This window comes from Phaenicophaeus curvirostris, chromosome Z, assembly GCF_032191515.1.
Source record: "Phaenicophaeus curvirostris isolate KB17595 chromosome Z, BPBGC_Pcur_1.0, whole genome shotgun sequence".
Lineage (NCBI taxonomy): Eukaryota > Metazoa > Chordata > Aves > Cuculiformes > Cuculidae > Phaenicophaeus > Phaenicophaeus curvirostris.
Genome location: NC_091431.1, coordinates 46528815 through 46552995, shown reverse-complemented (window position 1 = coordinate 46552995; position 24181 = coordinate 46528815). Strand labels below are relative to the sequence as shown.

General features: G+C 43.6%; 1 protein-coding gene across 1 annotated transcript in view; it reads left to right on the top strand.

Annotated features, from left to right (window-relative positions):
• The first annotated feature begins 5950 nt into the window (after window positions 1–5950).
• RCL1 (RNA terminal phosphate cyclase like 1) overlaps window positions 5951–24181 on the top strand; it is a 34810-nt gene continuing 16579 nt past the window's right edge. The window contains exons 1-7 of the mRNA XM_069881246.1: window positions 5951–6107; window positions 8028–8099; window positions 8764–8939; window positions 15107–15181; window positions 16911–17035; window positions 20167–20292; window positions 22882–23038. Coding sequence (XP_069737347.1) covers window positions 5951–6107; window positions 8028–8099; window positions 8764–8939; window positions 15107–15181; window positions 16911–17035; window positions 20167–20292; window positions 22882–23038 — 888 coding nt within the window. The remainder of the gene's footprint in view (window positions 6108–8027; window positions 8100–8763; window positions 8940–15106; window positions 15182–16910; window positions 17036–20166; window positions 20293–22881; window positions 23039–24181) is intronic.

Sequence of the window (24181 nt, the reverse complement as noted above, 5' to 3'; positions counted from 1 at the left end):
GGCTGTGTGTTGACATTTCTGGGCAGGGGAATGGTGGCTTTCTTAAAGGGTAGGAGGGGAAGAAAAGCTTGAAGTACAAATGCAAACAATCCCAGTGCCTTTGGAATAATCAGCAGGTTTGCTAGCAGGGGAGTGCAGCAGAGAGCCAGAGGAGAATGCAGAGCACTCTCACCAGATGGAAGACACACGAGGTAGAACCAGGAAAGGTCCTGCTTCAAGCCCCTTTCCCAGTAACTCAAAGCCCAGACTATTCCCATGGGCAGCGTACTAAAGCATCAAACCAGTAGCTGCAGAGAAATGGTACTGAATGTGAGTCCTCTGGGGAGATGCGTGCTGCTCCACTATGGTGGAGCGCCAGGCTCTGCTGTGTGCTCAGAGTGGAGTGCCTGGACACCAGGATGGCCTGGGAAGTCCAAGCAACATGGGTTTTTTGTGGGAGCAGTGGGCTGGCAAGAAAGACATTAGCCAGTGCTCAGCTTGAAACACAAAGAGAGCACCTGGTAGAGCTGAAGTGGCCTTGTGGAAAGGTGTTGGCAGAGTTGCCCAGACAGCAATAGTCTGAGTTATCATCTGGTGAGCACCAGCTATACTTCACATCACCAACTGATAGTTATATAGTGCCTGGGGCCTCAGCACTACTCACCATTTCCCCCCATTCTGTGTTGAGAAGCAATGCCAGGCTTCATGGAGAGATAAACCAGACACCAATAGTGCTATAAAGGCAGAGGTTCCCAATGTCTTCTTTACCTCTGTCTTTACCAGTGCTGTTGGGCCCCAGGTCTTCAAAACAAACCTCCAAGTTGATGCAGACACAGACCTACCATCAGTAAATGAAGAGCTGGTGTGTGAACCCTTACAGCTGCTTGATCCACACAAATTGAAGGGCCCAGATACCATCTGGCTGAGGGTGTTAAGAGAGCTGGCTGATGTTGTTGCAAGGCCACTCTCCATAACTTTTGAGAAGCCATGGAGATCTGCAGAGGTCCCTGAAGACTGGAAGAAGGCTAATGTCACCCCCATCCCAGAAAAGCTCCCAGGAGCACCCAGCCAATTATAGACTTCGCCTCAGTCCCTGGGAAGGTTATGGAGTGAATACTCCTAGCAACTCCCACAAGTCAACTGAAGCACACAGTTGGAAATAGCCAACATGGATTTACTAGGGGCAGATTGTGCTTGACAAACTTGATTGTTTTCTATGACAAAATGATTAATGCAGAGTGAGTGGAGGACATTGCCTACCTGGACTTCTCCAAGGCTTTTGATACCGTTCCTCATAGTCCTCTTCTAGAGAAACTGGTGCATTACAGCCTAGACAAGTGGTTAAATGCAGTGGGTGAGGAACTGGATGACAGGCCATACCTAAAGGGTGGTGGTAAATAGTTCTTTCTCAAACTGGCAATCAGTCACAAGCAGGGTCCACCAGGGATCGATATTGGGCCTGACACAGTTTAATATATTCATAAGTGAGTTGGATGTTGGGATCAACAGCACCCTAATGAAGTTTGCAGAACTACCCTCAAGGAGAACATGGACAGGCTGAAAGAGCCAGAACCTTATGAAGTTCAATGGAGATAAGTTTAAGGTCTTACATCTAGGAATACATAATCCTGGAGAGCAGCTCAGGCTGAGTTCAACCTGGCTGAAGAGCAGCTCTGTGGAGAAAGACTTGAGGGTCCTTGTGGAAAACAGGCTCAGCAATGAGCCAACAGCATGCTGCAGCTGCAAAGAAGGCCAGCAGGCTGCTGGGGTGCATCAAGGGCATCACTAGCACAGATAAAGGTGTCATTATCCCACTCTACTCAGCACTTGTCAGGCCGCACCTTGAGTATTGCATCCTGGTTTGGTCCCCACTATACAAAAAAGATGCAGACAGGCTGGAGAGGGTCCAGAGAAGAGCCACTAAGATGATCAGAGGGCTAGGGAGCCTGCTATATGAAGTAAGGCTGAGGAAAATGGGGTTTGTTCAGCCTTAAGAGGAGAAGTCTTAGGGGAGACCTTATTACCGTGTACCAGTACACAAAGGGTGTCTGCCAAAAGGATGGAGAGTCCCTTTTTTATGAGGAGTCACATGGAAAAGACAGGGTAATGGCTATAAGTTGCTCCTAAGGGGATTCTGATTGGATTCCAGAGGAAAATATTTCATCATAAGAACAGTTAAATACTGGAATAATCTCTCCAGGCAAGTGGTAGTTTCCTCTACGCTTGACACTTTTAAGGCTCAGCTTGATAGGGTTCTGTGCCATCTCATTTAAGCCACATATCACCTAAAAATGTTGGACCAGATGATCTCAGAGTTCCCTTCCAACCTGGCATTCTATGATTCTAAGCTCAGGAGGATCAGTCACAGGTGCTTGACCCCCTTTTTCCTCCAGGTTTCGCATGCTTCCTTCCACCTCCAGGTTTAGCAAAAGGCCCATGCAGGAGCGAAAGGCACTAGCTCCTCAAAGCACAGTTACAGTCACTCCCTTGCTTTCTAGCATTTATACCTCCAACAGCACTATCAGCCTTTCATAACCTTATAGACAGTGCACTGGGACAACATACACTCCAATGCCTGTACCTTTCACCTCTTGCTTGTTGCCCAGCTGGCCCCTTCTTACTGTATGAACTTTCTGTTCTCCTTTCCTGGCTCCCAGCTGGATAGTTACTGTTTCCTAAAGAAATCAGAGAGTCTTTTCTTACATTGCTAAAACTCTGTCCCTAAGCAGATAGCCAGGGACCTCTCAGGAACTTCACAAAGCCAGGTCAACAGTTCAGTCAAGGAAAAAAACCCAACAAAACACATGAATCCTCTACTGCTCTCCCCAGTCTTCAGCCTGCCTCATCCTACTCTGGAAATATATCATGCTCTTTCCAAAACTGCTTTCCAAACTAATTACTAGGAAGATCCACCTACCCTTTCCTCTACTGCCAATTTCTTAATTTATCCCCATGCCACATGCCCCATCCTCTTCTAAACAGATCTAACTGGAGAATCCAGAGCCTTATCTTGATCCTTCTCTGTTTGACTGGAAAGCCTGACAGTTTTAAGATTTGACCTGTAGCAGCTCAGCTGCTGATGTTGTCTAAGTCTTTTCTCAAATTTCTTCCATCATGTCTTCCTGCTGGAATTCAAGGCAGAACACCTCATGTCTCCCTACGTGCACAGAGCACAGATTAGACCTTCTCTGAGGCCTTAAAGTGCCAGTAATAAAAATAATAACAGAATACCAAAGACTCGACAGTTCTGTAGTATTGTATTACTACCCTTACTTAGGCAAAGACTTTCAGTTCGGTGGTTCTTTGCCTCAGATAGTTAAGGAGGAAATGGAGCAGGCTAGTGTGGGATAGCACTGCAATTTATTTAAAACAAACAAAATGCAGCAACTTTCTTCACAGTTCTTATGGAAATTAGTGTATCACAGAGCATATGAATAGCTTGTGAACCTATTGGGTTAGCACCAATTATCGGATGTGGACTCTCACTGCTAAAAGGCTTGCACAAACATAGTATCGATCTTATTTCAGAAAAGACCTTTGTGAAACAGATAGAAGTTCTTGCTAAGTGACTACTACCAGGTCCTGGTGACTACAGCCTCAAAATGCTCCTTTCTACAGCAATAAATGAGTGACTAAGCAGCTGAAATGTGATTTAGGCTGCAGCCAACATAAAGGACAGAAGGAAACATTAACACCACAGAAATCTCCCTTCAAATCTTTAATGTTCTTTCATCTACCTTAGTAGTTTACAGAAAGGTAAAATTGGCTGTTAAGTCAGCTGTGATACAAAGGCATATTATAGCTGTAAACCAGAACAAAGCACAAAAAATAAATGTAAAATAAATACAAAAGTTACCTTTTCAAAATTATCACAGCATGTTCACTCAAGGACAAGTCCATGATTTGTGATGCATGTTTGCTGCAAGATTCAGCAATAATCCCAGTCTGACTACATAAAATTGCTCATCTGACAACATGAAACTCTGCAGGAAGGTGTCATGCAATTTCTGTATCTACCACCAAAGACAAAGTTTTTCCCTTGATGACCATACTAATCAAATAGTGACAGAAATCACTATACTGAATTTGGCAAGGGATATGAATTAAAATAAGAATGCCTTTTACAGGTACATTGACCAGAAAAGCAGGATTAAAGAAAATGTACACCCTATGGTAAATAAGACAGAAGAGTTGGTGACAATCTGTAGTGATTGAGACACAGTCCCCGCCAATGAGGCAACAAGCAAGACCACCTTTATTGAGTGGATGCAAACCTTATATAGTGTTTCTGTATCCAGTCAGCAGCTACCCCAGTGAATTTCCACCTGTAAGAATCCCGCAGTTACAGGGATAAAGTGCAACCCACTATTTACCATAGATGTGCCCCTTGTCTTCATGTTTTCTGTCAAATGCATTCTTTTCTTATTAACTCGCGGGTCTTAGAAAAGATTCCAAGGTTTCGACAAGGTAGCAAGCATGAGAACACCAGCCGTTTGCTCTGTGCTTGCTTCTAATATCATGGGTATACCAAGGCATCGGCCACTCATCCCAGCATACACGCCACAGTGAAATCTTTCATGTACTTAAGTTTTCACTGGTAATCACTCTTCCCATGTCTCTCAAGACCCTGAACTTCAAAGCAGGGACTGGCAGAATGAAGTCCCTCCCACTGAAGGAGAATACCAGGTTCTAGACCACATGAAGAACCTGAACACACACACATCCAGGGGACCCGATGAGATGCCTCCCAGGGTTCTGAGGAAATTGGCAGAGGTAGTTTCCAAGCCACTCTCTGTCATACCTAAAAAGTCATAGCAGTCAGGGGAAGTCCCCAGTGATTAGAAAAAAGGAAACATCATGCCCATTTTGAAAAGGGTAGTAAGGAAGACCATGGGAACTACTGACCTTCTGTACTCAGTAAGATCTTGGAGTAAGTCATCCTGGAAGACATGTTGAAACATATGGGAGATAGGGAGGAGACTGGAAAAATGGGTTCACCAAGGGCAAATTATGCCTGACCAATTTAATGACCTTCTATAATGGAGTAACTGCCATCAGGGAATAAGGGAAGAACTACAGATGTCATCTACCTGGATTACCGTAAGCGTTCTGATATAGTCTCCCGTAATGTTCTTGCCACTAAGTTGGAGAGATATGGGTTTGTCAGACATACTGCTGGGTAGATAAGGAACTGCCTGGTTGGCCTTCTCCAGGAAATTAACATCAATGGCTCAAAGTCAAAGTGGAAACAAACAATGATTGGTGCCCCACAGGGTTCTGTAGTGAGACAATACTTAATATCATCACCTATGACAGACACAGTGCACCCTCACCAAGTTTGCAGAGAAAATCATTGAATCACCAGGTTGGAAAAGACCTGTTGGACCATTGAGTCCAACCATTCCCATCTGCCACTAAACCATGTCCCTGAGCATCTCGTCTCCCTGTCTTTTAAACACCTCCAGCGAAGGTGACTCAACCACCTCCCTCGGCAGCCTCCACCAGTGCCCAATGACCCTTTCCCTGATTTTTTTTTTTCTGATGTCCAGCCTGAACTTCCCCTGGCAGAGCTTGAGGCCATTCCCTCTTGTCCTGTCCCCTGTCACTAGGGAGAAGAGGCCAGCTCCCTCCTCTCCACAACCTCCCTTCAGGTAGCTCTAGAGAGCAGGGAGGTCTCCCCTCAGGCTCCTCTTCTCCAGGCTAAACAACCCCAGCTCTCTCAGCCGTTCCTCATAAGGCCTGTTCTCCAGCCCCCTCACCAGCTTTGTTGCTCTTCTCTGGACTCGCTCCAGAGCCTCAACATCCTTCTTGTAGTGAGGGGCCCAGAACTGAACACAGGATTCGAGGAGCGGTCCCACCAGTCCCGAGTACAGAGGGTCGCTCCGGTCCCGCCGTTTCTGACGGGAGCTGAGGCGCCCGCCCCGGCCCCGCCCCTTCGCGGCGCTTCCGGCCGGGCACGTGGTGCGGCGGCATGGCGGGCCTGGGGGGCGGCGGGGCGGGCGAGGGGCAGCGCCTGAGCTACGCGGGGTGCGGGTGGCTGCGGCAGCGCCTGGTGCTGGCCACGCTCAGCGGCCGCCCGGTGAAGATCCGGAAGATTCGTGCCAAGGACGAGGATCCCGGGCTCCGAGGTGAGCGGGGGTTGGGGCGCGGGCGGGGGCTGCTGGGGGCCGCCTCCCCGCGGGGGCTTCGCCCCGAGGGCGTGGGCGCCCGCTCCCGTCCCGTTTCTGGAAGCTGCCGGCCCCGTTGAGGGAAACCTGGCGCCGGGGGCACTCCGGGGGGCGTCTCCGCGCGTAACCCGAGGAAGGAGGCGGTTGGGCGCAGCCTGAGGGAGAAGCGTTGCCGCGGTGTCGGGTTGTTTGTTGGTTTAATTTTTTCGGCAGCGTGTGAGGTTCAGAGCGGGGATGAAACCGGCCCGTGAGGAGGCTTCGGTTTGTTCTGCTCCGAAGCTGTCAGAGCGTTCTCGACTTAGCGTTTACCTTGACTCAGAAGCGCTAATTATCACCGCGGGGTGTTTGGTGAAATTTACAGGCTTCGCCCTGCTTTTCTAGAGCTGCTCGAACTGCCTGTTTCGAGTCAGGGTTGAAACGTAAACTATGACTTGTAACAGAAAAGGAATAACTACGGGTCCTGATTTGTGTCGATGACTGAGCGTGCCCTTCTCTCGGCTTTTCATAGCTGGAACATACACAGTGAAAACTCTTCTACAGGTTTGTTCTAGAGGAAAATGTGCGAGGATGCAGCCTCGCACTGCAAGAGGTCCCAGTGCTGTTGTGTGGAGTTTAGAATCATAGAATCGCGGAATAGTTTGGGTTGGAAGGGACCTAAAAGCTCATCCAGTTCCACCCCCTCTGCCGTGGGCAGGGACACCTCCCACCATCCCAGGCTGCCCAAGGCCCTATCCAGCCTGGTCCTGAACACCTGCAGGGATGGGGCAGCCACAGCTTCCCTGGGCAACAAGTTTAAGCTGAAAAATTATCACAACAGAGAACAGAACTGGGGCTTCAGCTGTGCTCAACTGCATTATGCAAATATTAATGAGCTGTGACTTCTGCAGGTAGGCCTTTGGTTTAAATGTCTGATGCATCGGTACAAGCTTATATAGAAATAAGAATTTTTTACTTTTTCAGGGTTGTTGCTAGGAAAGTCACACTGTCTACCAACCGTTTTTTCAGGTGCTCTTGGTCCTTGAAACTACTTGTGTTTTGAACCTTGCATAATTACATTTACGTATCTTCCTTGATATTGAGTCTGTACTAGCACAGGATACCTAAATACTAGTGTGCTAGTGTATGCCTCCATTCTGTTTTGGGGTTTTTTTTGTTAAATATGCTTGTCCTTTTCCGCATCTTTAAGCAAGAGTCACATGAACAACAGAAACTGAGGAATTAGTTCCACACATACTGTTATAATGTACACAGTAAGCAAGAAAGGAGGTGATAAAGTGACATTGTAATTCTCTGGCCTTTATTATGTCAAATTCAAAAGGCTACAGGTAGCTAATTGTCTTTGTGGAACGGCTGTGCAGCAGCACTCCACATCTAAATGTCCGCTTTTCTTAAACTAAGGCTTTCATAGAGAGTAATGGGAAGCTCCTATTAAGCCTGTACTTTAATATACAAGCTCCTGTTTGCTAGGATTTGTATGTTTTGCTTCGTACTGAGCAAAATGTAAAGTGTGAAAGGTTTCATCCCCTGGGCTCGAGTGATTCTTCAGGCTGCAATGGTCAGAAGAGTAAATTTGTATCACACACTGTATGCTGGTGAGGGGAGTGTGGCTAGTCCAGTAGTCACTGATGGTCAGATCTGGAGGCATCTCAATTGATTTGAGATACTTTTAAGCGTGGAGGTTCAGATAATGTCTCTGGTATTACAGTGAACTACTTTTATTCATGTGGTAGAATTACACCACAAGAAGTTGAAAAGTGAGTGTGGCTTTAGTGTGGTGAAAGGCAGGAGGGGAGAGTGTACAAGTATGGCATTGAAGTTTCTTATTCTTTCCAGGAATAAATGTATGGAACTTTAAAATTTTGATATTGTTCTCGTCCGTAGATTTTGAAGCAAGTTTTATTCGCCTGATTGATAAAGTAACCAACGGCTCTCGGATTGAAATAAACCAAACAGGTGAGATCTGTTTTCTCTTTTTCCTCTGTTCTGATCTTCTGTGCTCTATCAGTTGCTGTAGTGAAATTGAAGTTTAGGCTTGACAGAGGTAGGTGTTCAGGTGGCATTGACTGAGAAGATTAGAAATAACCAAGCTAAGGAGTTTTGTAATAATAAATTGCGTGCAAGGAGGTCATCGCTCCACCAAACTGTATACTCAAGAACTAAAATTACTATTTTGTTTGGTGTGCAGAATTTCATAGTGGTAGAAGGTCCTTCTGAACCAGAACGGATTTTTTTCTTTAATGGCAAACTTCTGAGCAAGACTGCTTGCCTTGTCATGCTTAGAACGAGTTTGTTTGAATGAGAGGCTGCAGAGGCAGCGATGACCTGGTGGTCTAGTGAAGACTTAGCTGCTGCAGAGGATAAAAGCTGCTTGTATCAGCGTTTTGGGTGTCGCTAATAGATCCTTCATTTTTGGGGAGACAGGGAAAGGACAAGAAACAACCTGCAAGGCAGACAGTCACTCATGTGTTGGCCAATGCTGGAGGTGCTGCTATCTTGCATAAATTCTACTGTCTTCAGTTTGCCTACATACATAATTACGAGGGGTCTTTATACAGTAGTAATTTCTAATGTGCTGATAGAGATCTGCTTTGGTTTGCTTCCCTGGCACCTTCCCCAGGTACTACCTTGTATTATCAGCCTGGTCTTCTGTATGGAGGCTCGTTGGAACATGACTGCAGCCCCAGTCGCAGCATTGGCTACTACTTGGAGAGTCTGCTCTGCCTGGCACCTTTCATGAAACATCCGTTGAAGATAGTTCTGAGGGGAGTAACAAATGATCAAGTCGATCCTTCGGTAAGTAATGACATTTGAGTACCAGAGCGGGGTTGGTTTGGTTTTTTTTTTCCTGAGCAAAACAATTAGGAAGAAGTGTCTAAAACATGTTTTGTTTTTATTATCCCTCACATCTGCAAGGATCTGGTGTTACTGCATCTACTGGCAAACTCTCTGAGTCAAACAAACACCTACTAAACTGTTGCCTGTCTGCATCACTCTCCAAACTGTAGTTTGTAACTCACCTTTTGACTTCCAGTTCTACACTGCCTCAGTCTTCTTTCCTGGAAACTCCCTTCGACTGCAGTGTGAGACCCTGCCACTGGTTTGCTCCTCCTGCTCTCTTAGAATTTAGATGGATTGTTCTTCCAGCCCACGTGCATATTTGCTGTAAAAAGAGAAAATTGTCTTTAAAATTTGAGTGTGCAGTCGACTTTCTGCTTGCTTTCCAGCTTTCCCTTATCAGCGAATGTCTGCAAATGATCACCTTCCTTAACAACACTCAGGGTCTTCAAGGCCTTTACTAGCAAACAGTGTGAATTCCAGTGAGCTAAGCCCTTCTCTAAGTTCTTTCTAACTTCTCCCCTGTATCATATGCCTGTTTATCAACAAGAAAGGAAGCTTTATCTTCTGTTAGATGCTGGACATAATTATACCAATGCTGCTGTGAAAACTCCTTTCAGTGTCGTGACGATAAAGAAAGTACTGTAGCAAATACACTTAATAACTCTGATTCTTCAGAAAGATGCTATAAGGTACGGTAAATCTAATGACTGTGAAATGTTTGCCTTGATTTCTGTTACTGCTGGTTTACAATTCTTTGTTTTAACAGCGTTGTTACAAAAATGAGCTATGGATGGTGTTGAATTGAAACACTGAAGTAATGGCTAGTGGTTATGCTGTTTTCTTTTTTCTTTTCTGCCAAAAGACCCCAAACAAACCAGCTTTTGGACAAAAGCACTGCTGTTCACGTTTTGAATGGTGATTGGAGACTGTCTGTTTTCGTCTGAGTAGATTAAGGAAATATTATCGTATGAAAACGTAACCAGTTTAAATTTATACAAGTACAGTGAAGTATAATTGCAGATATTAGACAAGCCTCTGAGAGTCCTGCTGGTATGTATGGCTTTTCAGCTCTGCTTCTGTTGTCATTTAAAAAAACTTGTTCTTTCACCTGTGGCTCTGTGAGACACCTACATGAGCCTAGTATGATTGAAGTGGGTTATACACAATGCTGTCAAAACAAAAAAAAAAAGAGGAAAAAAACCTAAAGAGGTAAGCATGTTTTACTAAACTTTCAGTCACTGTAGTTAAAAGTACTTAATAGAAATGCTAAGTAGTAAGAGTTAAACAAGTCTCTTTTGGTTGATTGTGTCTTTTTAATCACAATGGAGAAATCCTTGAAGAATTTGGAGACAAGAAGCTGTCCAGTCTCAGTGTTCCTTCAGATAAGTTTGGACATTCATCCTAGCAACTGAATCTTAATTTTGGAAATTAACACTTTTGGGGTATCTGCTGCATGGGACAATAGAGATCAAACAATTTTAGTTGAGAGGGATGTAAGAATTTGAGCCATTTTGTTTTGTGCTGGAAGGCGACATGTACTGGCCAGAGGTCAGACACAGACAGGTGTTGGCATACATCTGCTGAATCACAGTACCTGACACTAAATGTCAATAAAATGCAGATGTGCATTTTGAGTAGTTGTATCTTAAGTTCATGGTGCTGTAGAAGCACTACTGTAGTTACTGTGACTTAGCTCATGTGTAGTAACTTTTTAAGTGGCGATGACTGAAAACTGATTCCTAAAACTGATTTAAAGCTGGTTTGTGTCTGTTTAACTTGTCTCGGTAAACATTAAACCTGGCACACACTAGTAAACTACTTTAAGGAGTTTTACAGGATGTTTTATGGAGTTTTACAAGATGTTTTATGTAGCATATGACTATGCAGATTGCTGAGACTAGAAGTACAAGTTTAAGTGTGGCCCTAAGTGATTCATATGCTTAAGTAAACAGAAACTTAGTTTTAAATTGGTTTGGGCTTTTATTTTTCAGTAGGCAGGAGGTGTTTATAAACTGGGTGAGCATCTGTTACATTTGCTTGCCCAAAAAGGCATACTTGAAGTTTCCTATCCATCTATATGCTTTCTGGCTTTCCAAGGAGAAGGAGGAAAGGCAAACCAACGTAAATATATTGTGGGTATCTTAAAATGGGCAAGGAGTTCTTCATGTAAGAACCTCTCCATCTCAGCTTAGAGATACAGTAGACAAGGCATCTGCTCATATACTTTGGATAATTTTTGTTGGTTTTATGTGTTAAAGGGATGTCATATTTTGTGTACGTGCATCTTTATTTTGGAGCTACATGAACTCTGCAGGACGTATCCTTGTATGAGTGTATTCAGCATCGGTCATCTGCAGATTAATGAACAAATTCATATATGTGTGTGTGAAAATATATATTTACACACACACACACATATATCCTGTAGCAGCCATTGTGCTTGAAAGGATACGGTTGTCCTGCCCACCCTCCCTGCACATCTCCTGCTTTCAGCCACACAAGTCTTGTGTACTGCAATACCCTGGACACTTTTCAGAGCCTTCCCTAAGCCAGCTCGACTAATTGGCAAAATGGCAGAGAGCTGTGCCCCTACGTTTTCTTGTGGAGGCATCCACGAGGTAAGTAGCAGGAATGTGTGTGCAGGCAAAGAAGTGGGCCCTTTCCCTCATGACAGGAGCAGGCAGGCAGACTGATCCATTGGGCTCTCTGAAATGCACTTTCAGCACTGAGCTCTCAGCTTTTACACAGCCTCAGAAATGTCTGTTGGATGTCGTTGCTGTGTTGTGGGTTTGAGGTTGCTCTTTGCCCAAGATACGCTTGTCAGGAGGACAAATGGGAAGATGGCACATCTCCTGCTGTGGAGAGAGAGGATGTAGTCAGGGCGAGAGGAAGGGCATTTCTGAAGGGTGACTTGTGGAAGGAAAGACTTCAGCAGAGTTCAGTGAGGTTGAATTCCTGTGTGTTAATGTTAGCATTTGTTTGTATACATTAGTAACCCTCCAGTGGGGTGCAGTGGAAAGCTCTTTGGCAGCTGGTGCCATTCTGATGGAGAACAGTGGCCACTGAGATATTGGACCATGGTGATAATTGTGTGTGAGTGATATATCCTAAGTGAGAGAGGAACTACCTTGCTCACCCTTGTTGGGACCAGGTGTGGCTTTGGAATAACAGCCTGAACTGTTCACTGTCAGCCTGCATTTGCATTATGTTTTTCTGCATGACCACTGGTGGGACCTGACGGTGGATGGCTTGTGGGACCAGCTGTGTAGGACTGGCATATGAAGTTGAGTTAATTTCAGGTTAGAATATGTAGGTTGGGGCTGTCTTTGTGAAGTGCCTTTTTCAAGGTCATGGAGGTCTCGTGCTCTAATTTTCTTTCCCTCCTCTATGTGTTGCTATTTTGACAGAGGTGTAGTGCTGCAGTAACCTGGTTTTAGGGTAGTTGTTCTTAATGTTTGGATTTGCAAGCGCTGAATTATTTTTTTATAGCTATGCCGTGGGGCTTTCAACTGAAATTGCTTTCATGCTAGCTTGAGACTAGCAAAGGAAGTTTTGGGTTGGGAGAAGTAATCCTCAACATTAATCAAAATTGAGCAGTGGTCTGATTTTATGGCAATCATAGGAAAACAAGATATTTTTCCAACTAACCTTATGGTCTCTGTTTTTTTTTTTAAGTTGCTAAACTGTGATTACACTCCCCCACGCTCCCCCTAGTTTAGGTCCTTATCCCCAGAACATAGCAGTGTATATATGGCAGGGATAAATGCTCCTCTCTGAAATGCTAATGGCTACACAGGCCACCTAATGCTCACTCCTATCCTAGGTAGCCATGTGCTATTGGGTCTGCTTCTGTTTTTTTTGCAGCTTTGTACTAGCAAAGAGATTCTGCTGACCACTGAAAGTTACTTTTTTTTTTGTTTTAAACATTATTGATTTCCTTAAAGGAAAGAGGGTTGCATTTACAAGAGTTAGTGAACAAGCAATATTTATGTGACTTAGCAAGTTTGTTGGCATTTGGGGTGAGGTGTGATGCATTTGCTTTGATACAACTTGGTATTGTGTAGTTTGCTCTGAAAATGGATTCACTGCCCTTCAGGGGGAGCTGAAGGATGGCTTTATGGCTGAGTATGTGTAGCAATTAAGGCATGGACCCTGTTGATGAGGCAACAAGCAAGATCACCTTTATTTAGAGGATGCAAACCTTATATAGTGTTTCTGTATCCAGTCAGCAGCTACCCCAGTAAATTTCCACCTGTGAGAATCCTGTGAGTTACAGGGATAGAGTGCAACCCACTAGCAAGCATGAGAACCCTGGCCGTTTGCTCTGTGCTTGCTGCTAATATCATGGGTATGCCGAGGCATTGCCTGCTTGTCTCAGCATACATGCCACAGTGAAATCTTTCATGCCCACAAGTATAGGCAAGGAACTAGAAAATAAGGTTTTAAGCCTCAGTTCTGCTACAATCTCGTGATTTGCAGTGAAGTACTTAACCTTTCCTGCCTGAACTCCCACTTGTGTGGTAAGCAGAACAGTGTTTGCCACTTCTTCAAATACTGCCGATTACCTTCTCTATTTAGGCTCCAAATTTGGAACAGAGACATTTTCTTTTTATGTGTCTGCTTGGTACCTAATGGGTATCATGCCTGGTATTTGTCTGAAGACAAGCTGTGACAAGTCTTGACATTTCTGGAAACAGACAAACCAGACTCAAAAGTTATCCATTTTCCTATTGCTGCTGTAAGCTGCTTTCTCCAGAAATGTAGACTTCCATCTAAAGAATTGCAAAAGTGCAAAGGGAGGAGGGAAAGGGTATTTCTAACCTAACCGGTGAAGCTTTTGGTTTTTTTACTGGTATATTTTGTTTCATAAGGAGGGGGAGCAGTATTGTGTAACATTAATGTGAACCAGATCAACTCAGAATTTCTGCCAGTAGTTGTCATGTGTGTCTCTGTGTGTGCACATGCATGTTAGTAAAGGTTTCTGCTCTAAAAGTCAAATTCATTTGATTAATGAATGCTACTGAGACACTAAATTAAGGTAGCCTGGCAGTAAAGATGTAAGATATGTAAATGTTAAACAGTCATTACTGAGTTACGGGTTTTTTTATGAAGACGTTAAAATATTGATGCTACCATTGAAAACACCAAATGCCTTTCTGTAAGAAATGAAGTATGCTAGCCAGCAGAATTTGAAGAATGAAAAGTGCAGCATAAACTTGTAGCTACTCAAGTAGCTCCATCAGTGTGTTCACAGCTCTATACTTGTGCTACTGCTTCATCAGTGGCTTGCACTCTGCAAAGCAGAAAAGATGAAACTCAAGAATTGTACACTCTGGCTGAAGACATGAGAGGAAAGATGCTTGTTTTTCTGCCTTCTCAGCTGCTGTCTACTGCATGCCCGTTTACTTCACCTGATTCAGTTCCTCTTAGGTCATACTCTCCTGGTCCTGCCTCTCCCAAGGTGTCTGTCTTGGATACCTCCCTGTGCTATTGCCCTGCTAAATCACTTCTGTCTCCTTTGGCAGTGCTACTGAAGTGTCAGCAGAGGGAAGATGATGACAGACACTCTTGTCTGAGCTCGGCAATTAGGGGGAGTGGCAAGAAGAATCCTACTCAGACCTAGATCTGGCCCAAAGGGAGTACATGGATGCCACTTCAGAGTCTTCTAAGTATTTCAACAGAAGTTACCTAGAGGCTTCTGTTTCTCAGAAATCGATAAAAAATTCTTTACAGAAGGATAAGGTTCTTCCTACCAAGTCAAGGACTTGCTCCAAAATGCAAAGGTTCTTACAATCATAATTTATTTAGCTGTAGGATTTTTTTGTTGTAACTGTGTTCAGAGAAACAAATGAGCTATTTTAGCTGAACCATAATAGAAATAAAAATCAGGCAGAAGAAAAAATCCAGAATAGGAAATTCCATCTCCCCGTTCTAGGAAATTCTTTGAGTAATAAGATACTGTGGCAGTCTAAGAGTAGCCAAAGCTTTCTGTACTGTATTCCCATGTCTTCCAAAAAATACCTATAGTGGATGAGCCTTATCTTTTAATGCAATGATTTTTAAATTATTGACTTATGTAACTTCCAAGAAAGAGTCTGATCTTTTAATTTTGTCTTCTATAGGTTGATGTCCTTAAGGCAACAGCTCTACCACTACTGAAGAGGTTTGGTATTGATGGTGAAGGTCTGGAAATCAAAGTAAGAAAATTTATCCCTTTCTTTTCTAGCACATATTGAAATGATACTTTTTCTAGGACATATTGAAATGATACTGTCTCGCAGGGCCACATGCTGCTGGTATCTGTTTCTAGCAGTTATCTGATTGTAGCTAGACACATTTCTAAAATTGCCTTGTGTTCTTGTTTTAAATGGCATAGCAGCCACACAGTGATTAAAGAGATGGTAGAAGAGAAAGGCAAAGGCTTTGGGTGGAGGAAGTAGCAACTTTTCTTAGTCTCTGAGATGTCTCTGAGTGACAAAGTTGGAGAAGGAGCTGGAGAACAAGTCTTACAAGGAGCAGCTGAGGGAACTGGGGTTGTTTAGCCTGGAGAAGAGAAGGCGGAGGGGAGACCTCATTGCTCTCTACAACTACCTTAAAAGAGGTTGTAGAGAGGAGGGAGCTGGCCTCTTCTTCCAAGTAACAGGTGACAGGACAAGAGGGAATGGCCTCAAGCTCTGCCAGGGGAGGTTCAGGCTGGACATCAGAAAAATATTTTCATAGAAAGGGTCATTGGGCACTGGCAGAGGCTGCCCAGGGAGGTGGTTGAGTCGCCATCCCTGGAGGTGTTTAAAAGACAGGTGGATGAGTTGCTGAGGGGCCTGGTTTAGTGATTGATAGGAATGTTTGGACTTGATGATCCTGTGGGTCTTTTCCAACCTAGTGATTTTGTGATTCTGTCTTCGAGCTAGGAAATCTTTTTACCTTCTTGTTCTTCTTCAGTTTGTTCCGTTTCTTTTTCCTTCTACTTCCTCTTGTTCTGTGCTTAGCGCTAGGGAGTAATAGCAGAATCTTTTGCCTCCTTCACTGATAGAGGCGTGGGATCTGTGTTTGAGTGATTGAGGTTTGCTTCCAGTTTGGAATATACAGGAAATAAACTCTTGTTCAAAGGCTGCACTTCACAAGCCAAGTAAATGTGGATGTAGAATACATATTTTTAGATTTGAAAAAGAAATTATAGTCTTACAAAGTTAAGAATGTTTATTTATAATGTGTAGGCCCTAGCTGCATTACTAGTCTTTGCTTGCTCTGACAAGACGTTCCCCCAGGTGCCTCCCCCTACTCTGTCCATGGCCCCAAACCCCCTGTGTCATCAGCCTAGGACTGTCAGCTTCTGCCCCAGTGACCCCACAGCAGTGCTGGTCTTCAGCTTCCCACAGTCCTGCCCTGCCTGGTCATGTGCTCCCCAAGCCAGACTCACCCATGGGCCTATGTCTGTCCCCCTACTTGTGGGCATTGGCTGGGGCAGTGGGATAGGGTCAGGCTGTCCAGGTCTGTTTGTAGCAACAAACGGAATTTATTCTGGTCCTCCGTATACATACTGAGCATCAAACACTTCTGTACTTTCTTCAGCAGTGAGGCACAGATAAGCTACTAGAGATCAATCTTAAGCCAAGGTTACCTTCCTGGTAAAGATGTTGGAGATTTTGTTTGGATGGTTTACTTTTGTTCTATTTTCCATCTAGAAGCCATGCCCAACTGTTCTTGAGAGAGAGGAGGAAAAGAAGAACTTGAGAAAAGGAGGAAAAAAAGAAATCAGTTTTCACTTATTGTTTTGGCGGCAAATCCTTTTCTGCCTTTAGAATATCTTGTTCTCACCTATGTTCACATAATACCCCTGCTGATATCATTTTATTATAAATGAACTAAAAGCTATCACATTTTTTGTTCTTCGTTACTAACCTGCTTTTCTCCTGTTATTGTTCCTAGATCAACCGGAGAGGAATGCCTCCCAAAGGGGGTGGAGAGGTAGTGTTTACTTGCCCGCTGAGAAAGGTTTTGCAGCCTGTTCAGTTCACAGACCCTGGCAAGATCAAGCGCATCAGAGGAACTGCGTATCCTTTTTGTTTGTTTTTCTTATCTTAAATGACTTTACCTCAAAAAAATACTTGAAGTCGCAGAAGTGCACCCATGTTGCTGAGCTTGTATCCAGGTAACAGACTGATATGGCATATAGGGATCACAGAACTAGATTGCAGGACTGTGTCTCAAAACTGTATGTGCTCAGAACATTGCTGTTCAAAAAACATCAGTAGACAAGTAAATAAACTGAACAGCAGTAATTTAAGTCTTCTCAGTTGCAAGAAAAGCTAAAATATCTTTTGTCGCTTAATGTAGCAACACTAAAGGGAATGTGTGTAAATCCAGCAGTAGCAAATGTAGTTTTGTTATGAATAAGTGGCATCTTGGCTATTGATGAAACTAGCAGAATGTTAGATGGGAGCTTAAATCTTAGTTCAGTTTACATCTGACTCCACACATGTGAACTAAGCTTTTTGTTGTGTTACAAAACAAAGTTTCCTAGCTCCTTATCTTCAGTAGTACCATTGGAGACGGGTGTAGAGGAGGGTTTACTTCCACACAAAGCTGAGGGCGGAAAGTATTCTTGTGGAGTACATACTTCTGCAAACAGAACTGAGCATCTAGCTAATGTTCTGAGTTGGTTTTTTTCCTTTGTTTTTCTCTTGTGGTTTTTAAATGGTATCACTAATCTGTCACTGTAGGAAGATGGCAGGAATCCCTTACAGGCAAGGTGTACTAAAGGTACACGTGCTTGTCCTTTCTCGAGCATTGGCCAACTTGTAGTTTTAAGTTGTGATTTTGAGAGTTCCAAATGTGATATGGCTTTGATTACTCAAAAGGAAAGCAGGAACAGGGACAGGTTTCCTGCCAGAGGTGCACACTTGCAGCCTGTTTGTCCTTTTACATTATGGCATACCATCATAATTGTGTGTCAGAAGAGGATGCTGGTTTTTGAACTTCCACTTCCCTTTAGGTTTTCCTAGGCTTTTTTTTTTTCATAGATACAGGTTTGCCTTTACTAAGCCATGTGAGAGGGAGTCTCTATTTAGTTTGGCAGTTATGTGTTCCTTCAAGCCACTAGAAGACAAAATATGGAAGGATTAGTGCTCTGGTCTTTTATATGTGCATTTTTGTCCTCTAAAGGTTCAGCTGAGCAAATCTGCTTCTTCACAGCTGGGGAGATTGTGTTGCGGACACCTTTTATAGTCATCCAGAATACTGAGTGCACCAACCACAGAACAGTCAGTTTTCTGATTACTATTTACTGGTTTTGCCCGTAAGTTTTTAAAGGATTTGGTTTACCTACTCAGCAAAATATGCAATAGGAATTTGTAGAAAAGGAAGTCCCCTTCTGCCAGCTGGGATGATTGGAAGTGTATTTCTCTGCATTGCTATATGCACATAGGTGCAAGTGGGTGGTTAACTGTGGGCATGAAAGATTTCACTGTGGCATGTATGCTGGGACAAGCGCCCGATGCCTTGGCATATCCATGATATTAACAGCAAGCACAGAGCAAGCAGCTGGGATTCTCGTGCTTGCTAGCTTGTTGAAACCTTGGAATATTTTCTAGGACCCACGAATTAATAAGAAAAGAATGCATTAGACAGAAAACCTGAAGATAAGGGGCACATCTGTGGTAAATGGGTTGCACTCTTATCGTTCCAGCTGTGGGATTCTCACAGGTGGAAATTCACTGGGGTAGCTGCTGACTGGATACAGAAACACTATATAAGGTTTGCATCCACTCAATAAAGGTGATCTCGCTTCTTGCCTCATCGACGGGGTCTGTGCCTTAATCGCTGCAGTTAATTGTGCAGAGCATGGGGTTTGAGTCTGCATTATAGTTGGGATGGAATTGGAGCATAATGTGTTGTGCATTTGAAGATCTGTTGGGAATATCACTGAAGCGGCACCTAAGGAAAAGGGCACAAAGGCAATTCACCTCTTGCCCACTGTGAGAAGGTGGATTGGGGTGAGCAGGAAAGTAGCAATTTCTTCTTCCCTGGAACCATTACCTTCAGATGTGGAGTGACTGGAGAACCAGCGACCTTGATAGCCACACAGCACGTGAAGTAGAGAATGAAGAGGTTAGGTTTTTTTTGACCTTTAAAAATTATTTTTTTCTTTTGTTACAAAGTTTGTTTTTAATTTCATCTACCCAATTTCTCTCTGATAGGAATAGAAAGACAGGATTTCTTCCTGCTAAATCAAATAAACTTCACCCATCACCATCTTTTAGTAGTATATGAAGAGCAGAGCATGCCATACTTCATCATAAGAAAGCACAGGATGACAGGACAGCAGTTTGTAATTAGAATCATAGAATCATAGAATCACCAGGTTGGAAGAGACCCACAGGATCATTGAGTCCAACCATTCCTATCAAACGCTAAACCATGTCCCTCAGCACCTTGTCCACCCATCCCTTAAACCCCTCCAGGGAAGGTGACTCAACCCCCTCCCTGGGCAGCCTGTGCCAGTGCCCAATGACCCTTTCCAGGAAAAGTTTTTTCCTAATGTTCAGCCTAAGCCTCCCCTGGCAGAGCTTGAGGCCATTTCCTCTCATCCTGTCCCCTGGCATGTGGGAGAAGAGCCCAGCTCCCTCCTCTCCACAACCTCCTTTCAGGAAGTTGTAGAGAGCAATGAGGTCTCCCCTCAGCCTCCTCTTCTCCAGGCTAAACAACCCCAGCTCTCTCAGCCACTCCTCTTGTTCTCCAGCCCCCTCACCAGCTTTGTTGCTCTTCTCTGGACTTGCTCCAGAGCCTCAACATCTTCCTTGTGGTGAGGGGCCCAGAACTGACCCCAGGATTCGAGGAGCAGTCTCCCCAGTGCCGAGTACAGAGGGAGAATAACCTCCCTGGACCTGCTGGCCATGCTTTTTAAAGGTACTTGCCTTGTCGTAATAAGCTGTTCTTCTCTGTGTAATGTTCTGTGTACCATGTTCTGCATGTTCTGTGTACCTCACTGGAAGGCATACAAGTGAAGACTATAAAAGTACATGTTCTTCTCTAACTAGGGAAAACAGACCAGCACTTGTGAACAGAGGTTTAGGATTAAAGAACATTTGCTAAAATAATGCATTGGGACCTCTTGGCCACTTTATCAGTCTCCAGTTTAAATGTCTTTTGTGACCACAATGAATTCCTTAATTCAGAAATTTAGATACTCTGTCAGAGTGTCACCACAGATGGCAAATAGAATGGTGGAATCTGCAAGGAGCATCCTGAATAAATTCCTCCCAGACATCTATATCTACACAGATCATATGAAGGGGGTCAGCTCTGGAAAGTGAGTATCAGGTATTCACAGGGAATGGAAATGTAATGCTGCATTTGTTCTTCTGGTAGGGTATTCTGATTGAGTTCTAGATTACAATCTTCTATTTTGCTGACTTAGAATAAATATTCCTCATAGAGAAAAAATGGAATTCACTAGATAGGTTTGTTTTATTCATTGTACGGGGATAGAAATTGTATGTTTTCTTAAACGGAGTGTAATACATCATTACTGTCACTAGAGGTAACTTGACCTCTCTTCATTTTTAAACCTGTTGCTTTGCAGTGATATTAAGATCAGAGATACCATGGTGTGTTGTGTAAACCAGTATTCAAACTTGACTGTACACTCTCTGATGGAAATGGTAGTGTCAAGGATGGGACCAAACTGTTTTAGAAGGTGTTTGAGCTGTAAGGGTTGTCTTATGCTCTACTGTTACCTAAGTAGCTGAAGGAGTGTCATTTTACCAGCAAGGGCTGGAAAATTGAGACATCAATTTAGTTTACTTACACAGATTTTGTTTGCCAGCAGGGTATAAAAGTGATGGATGTGATTTGACAATTTACTGATATCTCTGTCTTCTTTCCACTTTTTGTTGAGACTGGAGGAGTTCTGGATAGCTAGTTTGTTTGTCTTCTGTCTGTGTGCTTGAATCCAAGAGTGCACATTTTCTTTCGCTGCTTTTTTTTTTTGAAATATTACCTTTAAGAAAACTTGTTAGATTTGCAAGTTTACGTAACTAAAAATGGTTGGCTTACGCTTTAGTGCTTTTCCTCTTTTCTGGGATAGTTAGCCTTGTGACTCCAGACTGTTAACAGTGATCAGAATTGTAAAACCTTTTCTGGGAGCTGTGTGTTTCTGTGGTTCTATTTTGTTTTTCATCTGTCTATAAACTGAGGAAGTCAAATTAACTAGGGCAGGAGCATTGCATTTACTACTTGCATGGGTAGCCCATGCAGAGGCATGAATAATAATGTGGGAAGAGCAACTGAATCCCTCTTCATCTTGCTGATGCACATGGCTTTCTGATGCTGCTATGCTGTCATGTTCAGTGTGGGTATGGCGCCAGTACAACTACAGTATACCCAGTATTAACATTGTGCCGCTGAGCCAAAGCTTTTTTTGTTTGACTGGTTCCCAGTGCTTGTGTGTGTATGTCTTGACAGTACAAGGAAACCAATATGCCTCATTGTTTCCAGTGCTGCCACCGGTGATGAGCAAGACCAGCAAAACTAGTTCTGCCCATCTGTGCCCAGCACAAACCAAGCCCTGATTTTAGAATGTAAAGCTTTGAACTGTATACCTTCCACAGTGCCTAAAGCTCCAGGGAATACTGTGTTTGAGCATCTTCTGCCACATCTTCCCAGTTCTGTTTAGAGCATTTGCAGCAAAAAGTTCATGCACATGCTTCCTAATATGGTCTTTATATATAATACACAGTATGAGGCTTTGGACAATTTTAAATTTTGTTTAGGCAGATTGCCACATGCTGCTGAACACTAAAATGTATTCCGGTAGGTACAGTTATTAAAGGATATTTTTCAAAAAAAATAACATCTTTGACACTACCCTTAGCCTTGCTCTCCTGATCTCTCTCACTTTCAGAAGAAGGGAAGGAGAAGGGAAATGTCTTTAACATACCTTTGCTGTTGTTCAGCAAGTGCAGGCAGTTAAATATGGGTGGGAACCACAGGTATCTTTTCATTGCTGCCCTGCTGAAATGCCTCTGGAGGATCTGTTGTTTTTCTGGCACTGGGAGATTCAGGGTTTGATTTTGTGGTTTGTTGATGTTGGTGACATTCCTGACAGTTTTGGGTCACTGGAACTATTTTAATTAAAAGGTTTGGGTGGTGGAGGTAGCAGGAGTCCATAGTTGTGGGAAATACTGTATGCATGGTAAAGTTAACCTTTTTCTGAGTGGCTAGCTATTGCAACTCTTCCAGAGGCAATAAAAGTTCTTGTGAACTTTTTTTTCCTTCCTTCTAACTTCCTGATTTCTCAGCAAGCTGTACTCGGACATTTGTGACTGTCTTGTAGCAGAAATGTTTCTTAACTCTCACAATAGCATTTTGTAGGATCCTAATCTATGCATGAAATTGGGGTTGGGTTGTTTGTTTCTTCAAATCATATGTTTAGGATTTGTAATTATTTGCATGGTATTGATCTGAAAGTTGAAAGTGAATATTGCAGCTTACAGGGAAACAGCTCACTCCCTAAGAAAGTTTGTTTTGGTTTAGAATATTGCAGAGAGAGAAACTCCAGATGCTTTTGAAATATTTGTCAAACAAATGTGAAACGTACTTTTTCTAATAGAATTTGGATGTGGGTTTTTTTACCCTTATTAAAGAACTTGCACCAAGAATAGCCAGCCAGCACAATGTGCTTGGGGCAAGTTGTACCAGGTATAACTTTTAAATAATATTGTTAATGCTGAGTGAATGAAATATATAGAACAGGAAATTTGTCAGCAAATCCAGATTCCCGGTATTGTCCTGTGAGAGGAGCTGTTTGTGACTTCAGGAGGAGGTTGGCTGGGAGTAGTTTTTTGGCTCGTTACTCAGTTTTTAACTTAAGTCAAATGCACTTTTCCCTTTCTTTCAGATCACCAGGTTTTGGCATGTGCCTTACTGCAGAAACCATCAATGGAACCATTCTCAGTGCTGAGCTAGCCTCAAACCCTCAGGGCCAGGGAACAGCTGTGCTTCCTGAGGAACTTGGCCAGAACTGTGCTAAGCTGTTGCTTGAGGAGGTCTACAGGGTAAGCAGCCAACATGTTTTGTGTGTATAGCTGTAGGGGAAGAACATGATGACGTACTGGTAAAGGAAGAGGTGGCTTGGGGGCACCCTCAGACAGGCTCAGATCCAAAGAGAGAAACCATTTGATGCTGCCAGTGTCATCGTCATCCAGGTGCAGAGTGGTTTTGAATGGTTCCATTAACAGTGTAATGACTTACTGACCCACGCCATTTCCCATATCCAGGAGATGTTACTATGAATCATAGCAGTGGCACATTCTTCTTTTGTTGCTTTCTGTCTGCACCAGAGCTCATTTGGCTTCCCATGGTCTGTTGCTTTTTTTAGTAATAAGTTGGGACGGTAATAGAGTGAATATTGTTGCACTAGTGGTTGGAATGGGGCACTATGAATGGGAGGACATAAGAGGAAGACAGGGAAGAAAACCCAAACAACTATGCTCAATGCTGACTGCTTTATGATAGTGATGACAAAATCAAATGTGCAGGTATTCCTTGGTTGTTTGAAGAACTGGCTGAATGGTTTGTTGGAAAGGAGCTAGAACAGTGTTTGCATAGGGGTCTTAAGTGCATCACAGTCTTCTGCAGTGTAATTTTTTTCTTTTGATATTGAAATGTTTTTCATTTGTGGTGAGATGTCTAGTGGATGAGCAGCTTTCAGTCTTGCCTATAATTTAGCGATTAGCATCACAGTGAGACTCTGCTTTCACAGAGTCACAGAATGACCTGATTTGGAAGGGGACCAAAAGGATCATCGAGTCCAACTCCAGTCCCTGCATAGGACAGCCCCCAAATTTATACCACATGACTGAGTGCATTGTCCAAATGCTTCTTGAATGTTGTTAGGCTTGGCACCATGATTACTTCCCTGGGGAGCCCACTCTGGTGTTCCACCACCCACTGAGTGAAGAATCGTTTCCTAATGTCCAATCTAAACATCCCCTGGCACATCTTGCTGCCATTCTTTCAGGTCCTATCACTGGTCATCAGAGAGAAGAGATCAGCACCTGCTCTACCTCATTCCCTCGTGAGAAAGCAGTAAATTGCTTTGAGGTCCCCCCTCAGTCTCCTCCAGGCTGAACAGACCAAGTGACTTCAGCTGCTCCTCATATGACCTCCCCTCTAGTTCCTTCATCAGCTTTGTGGCC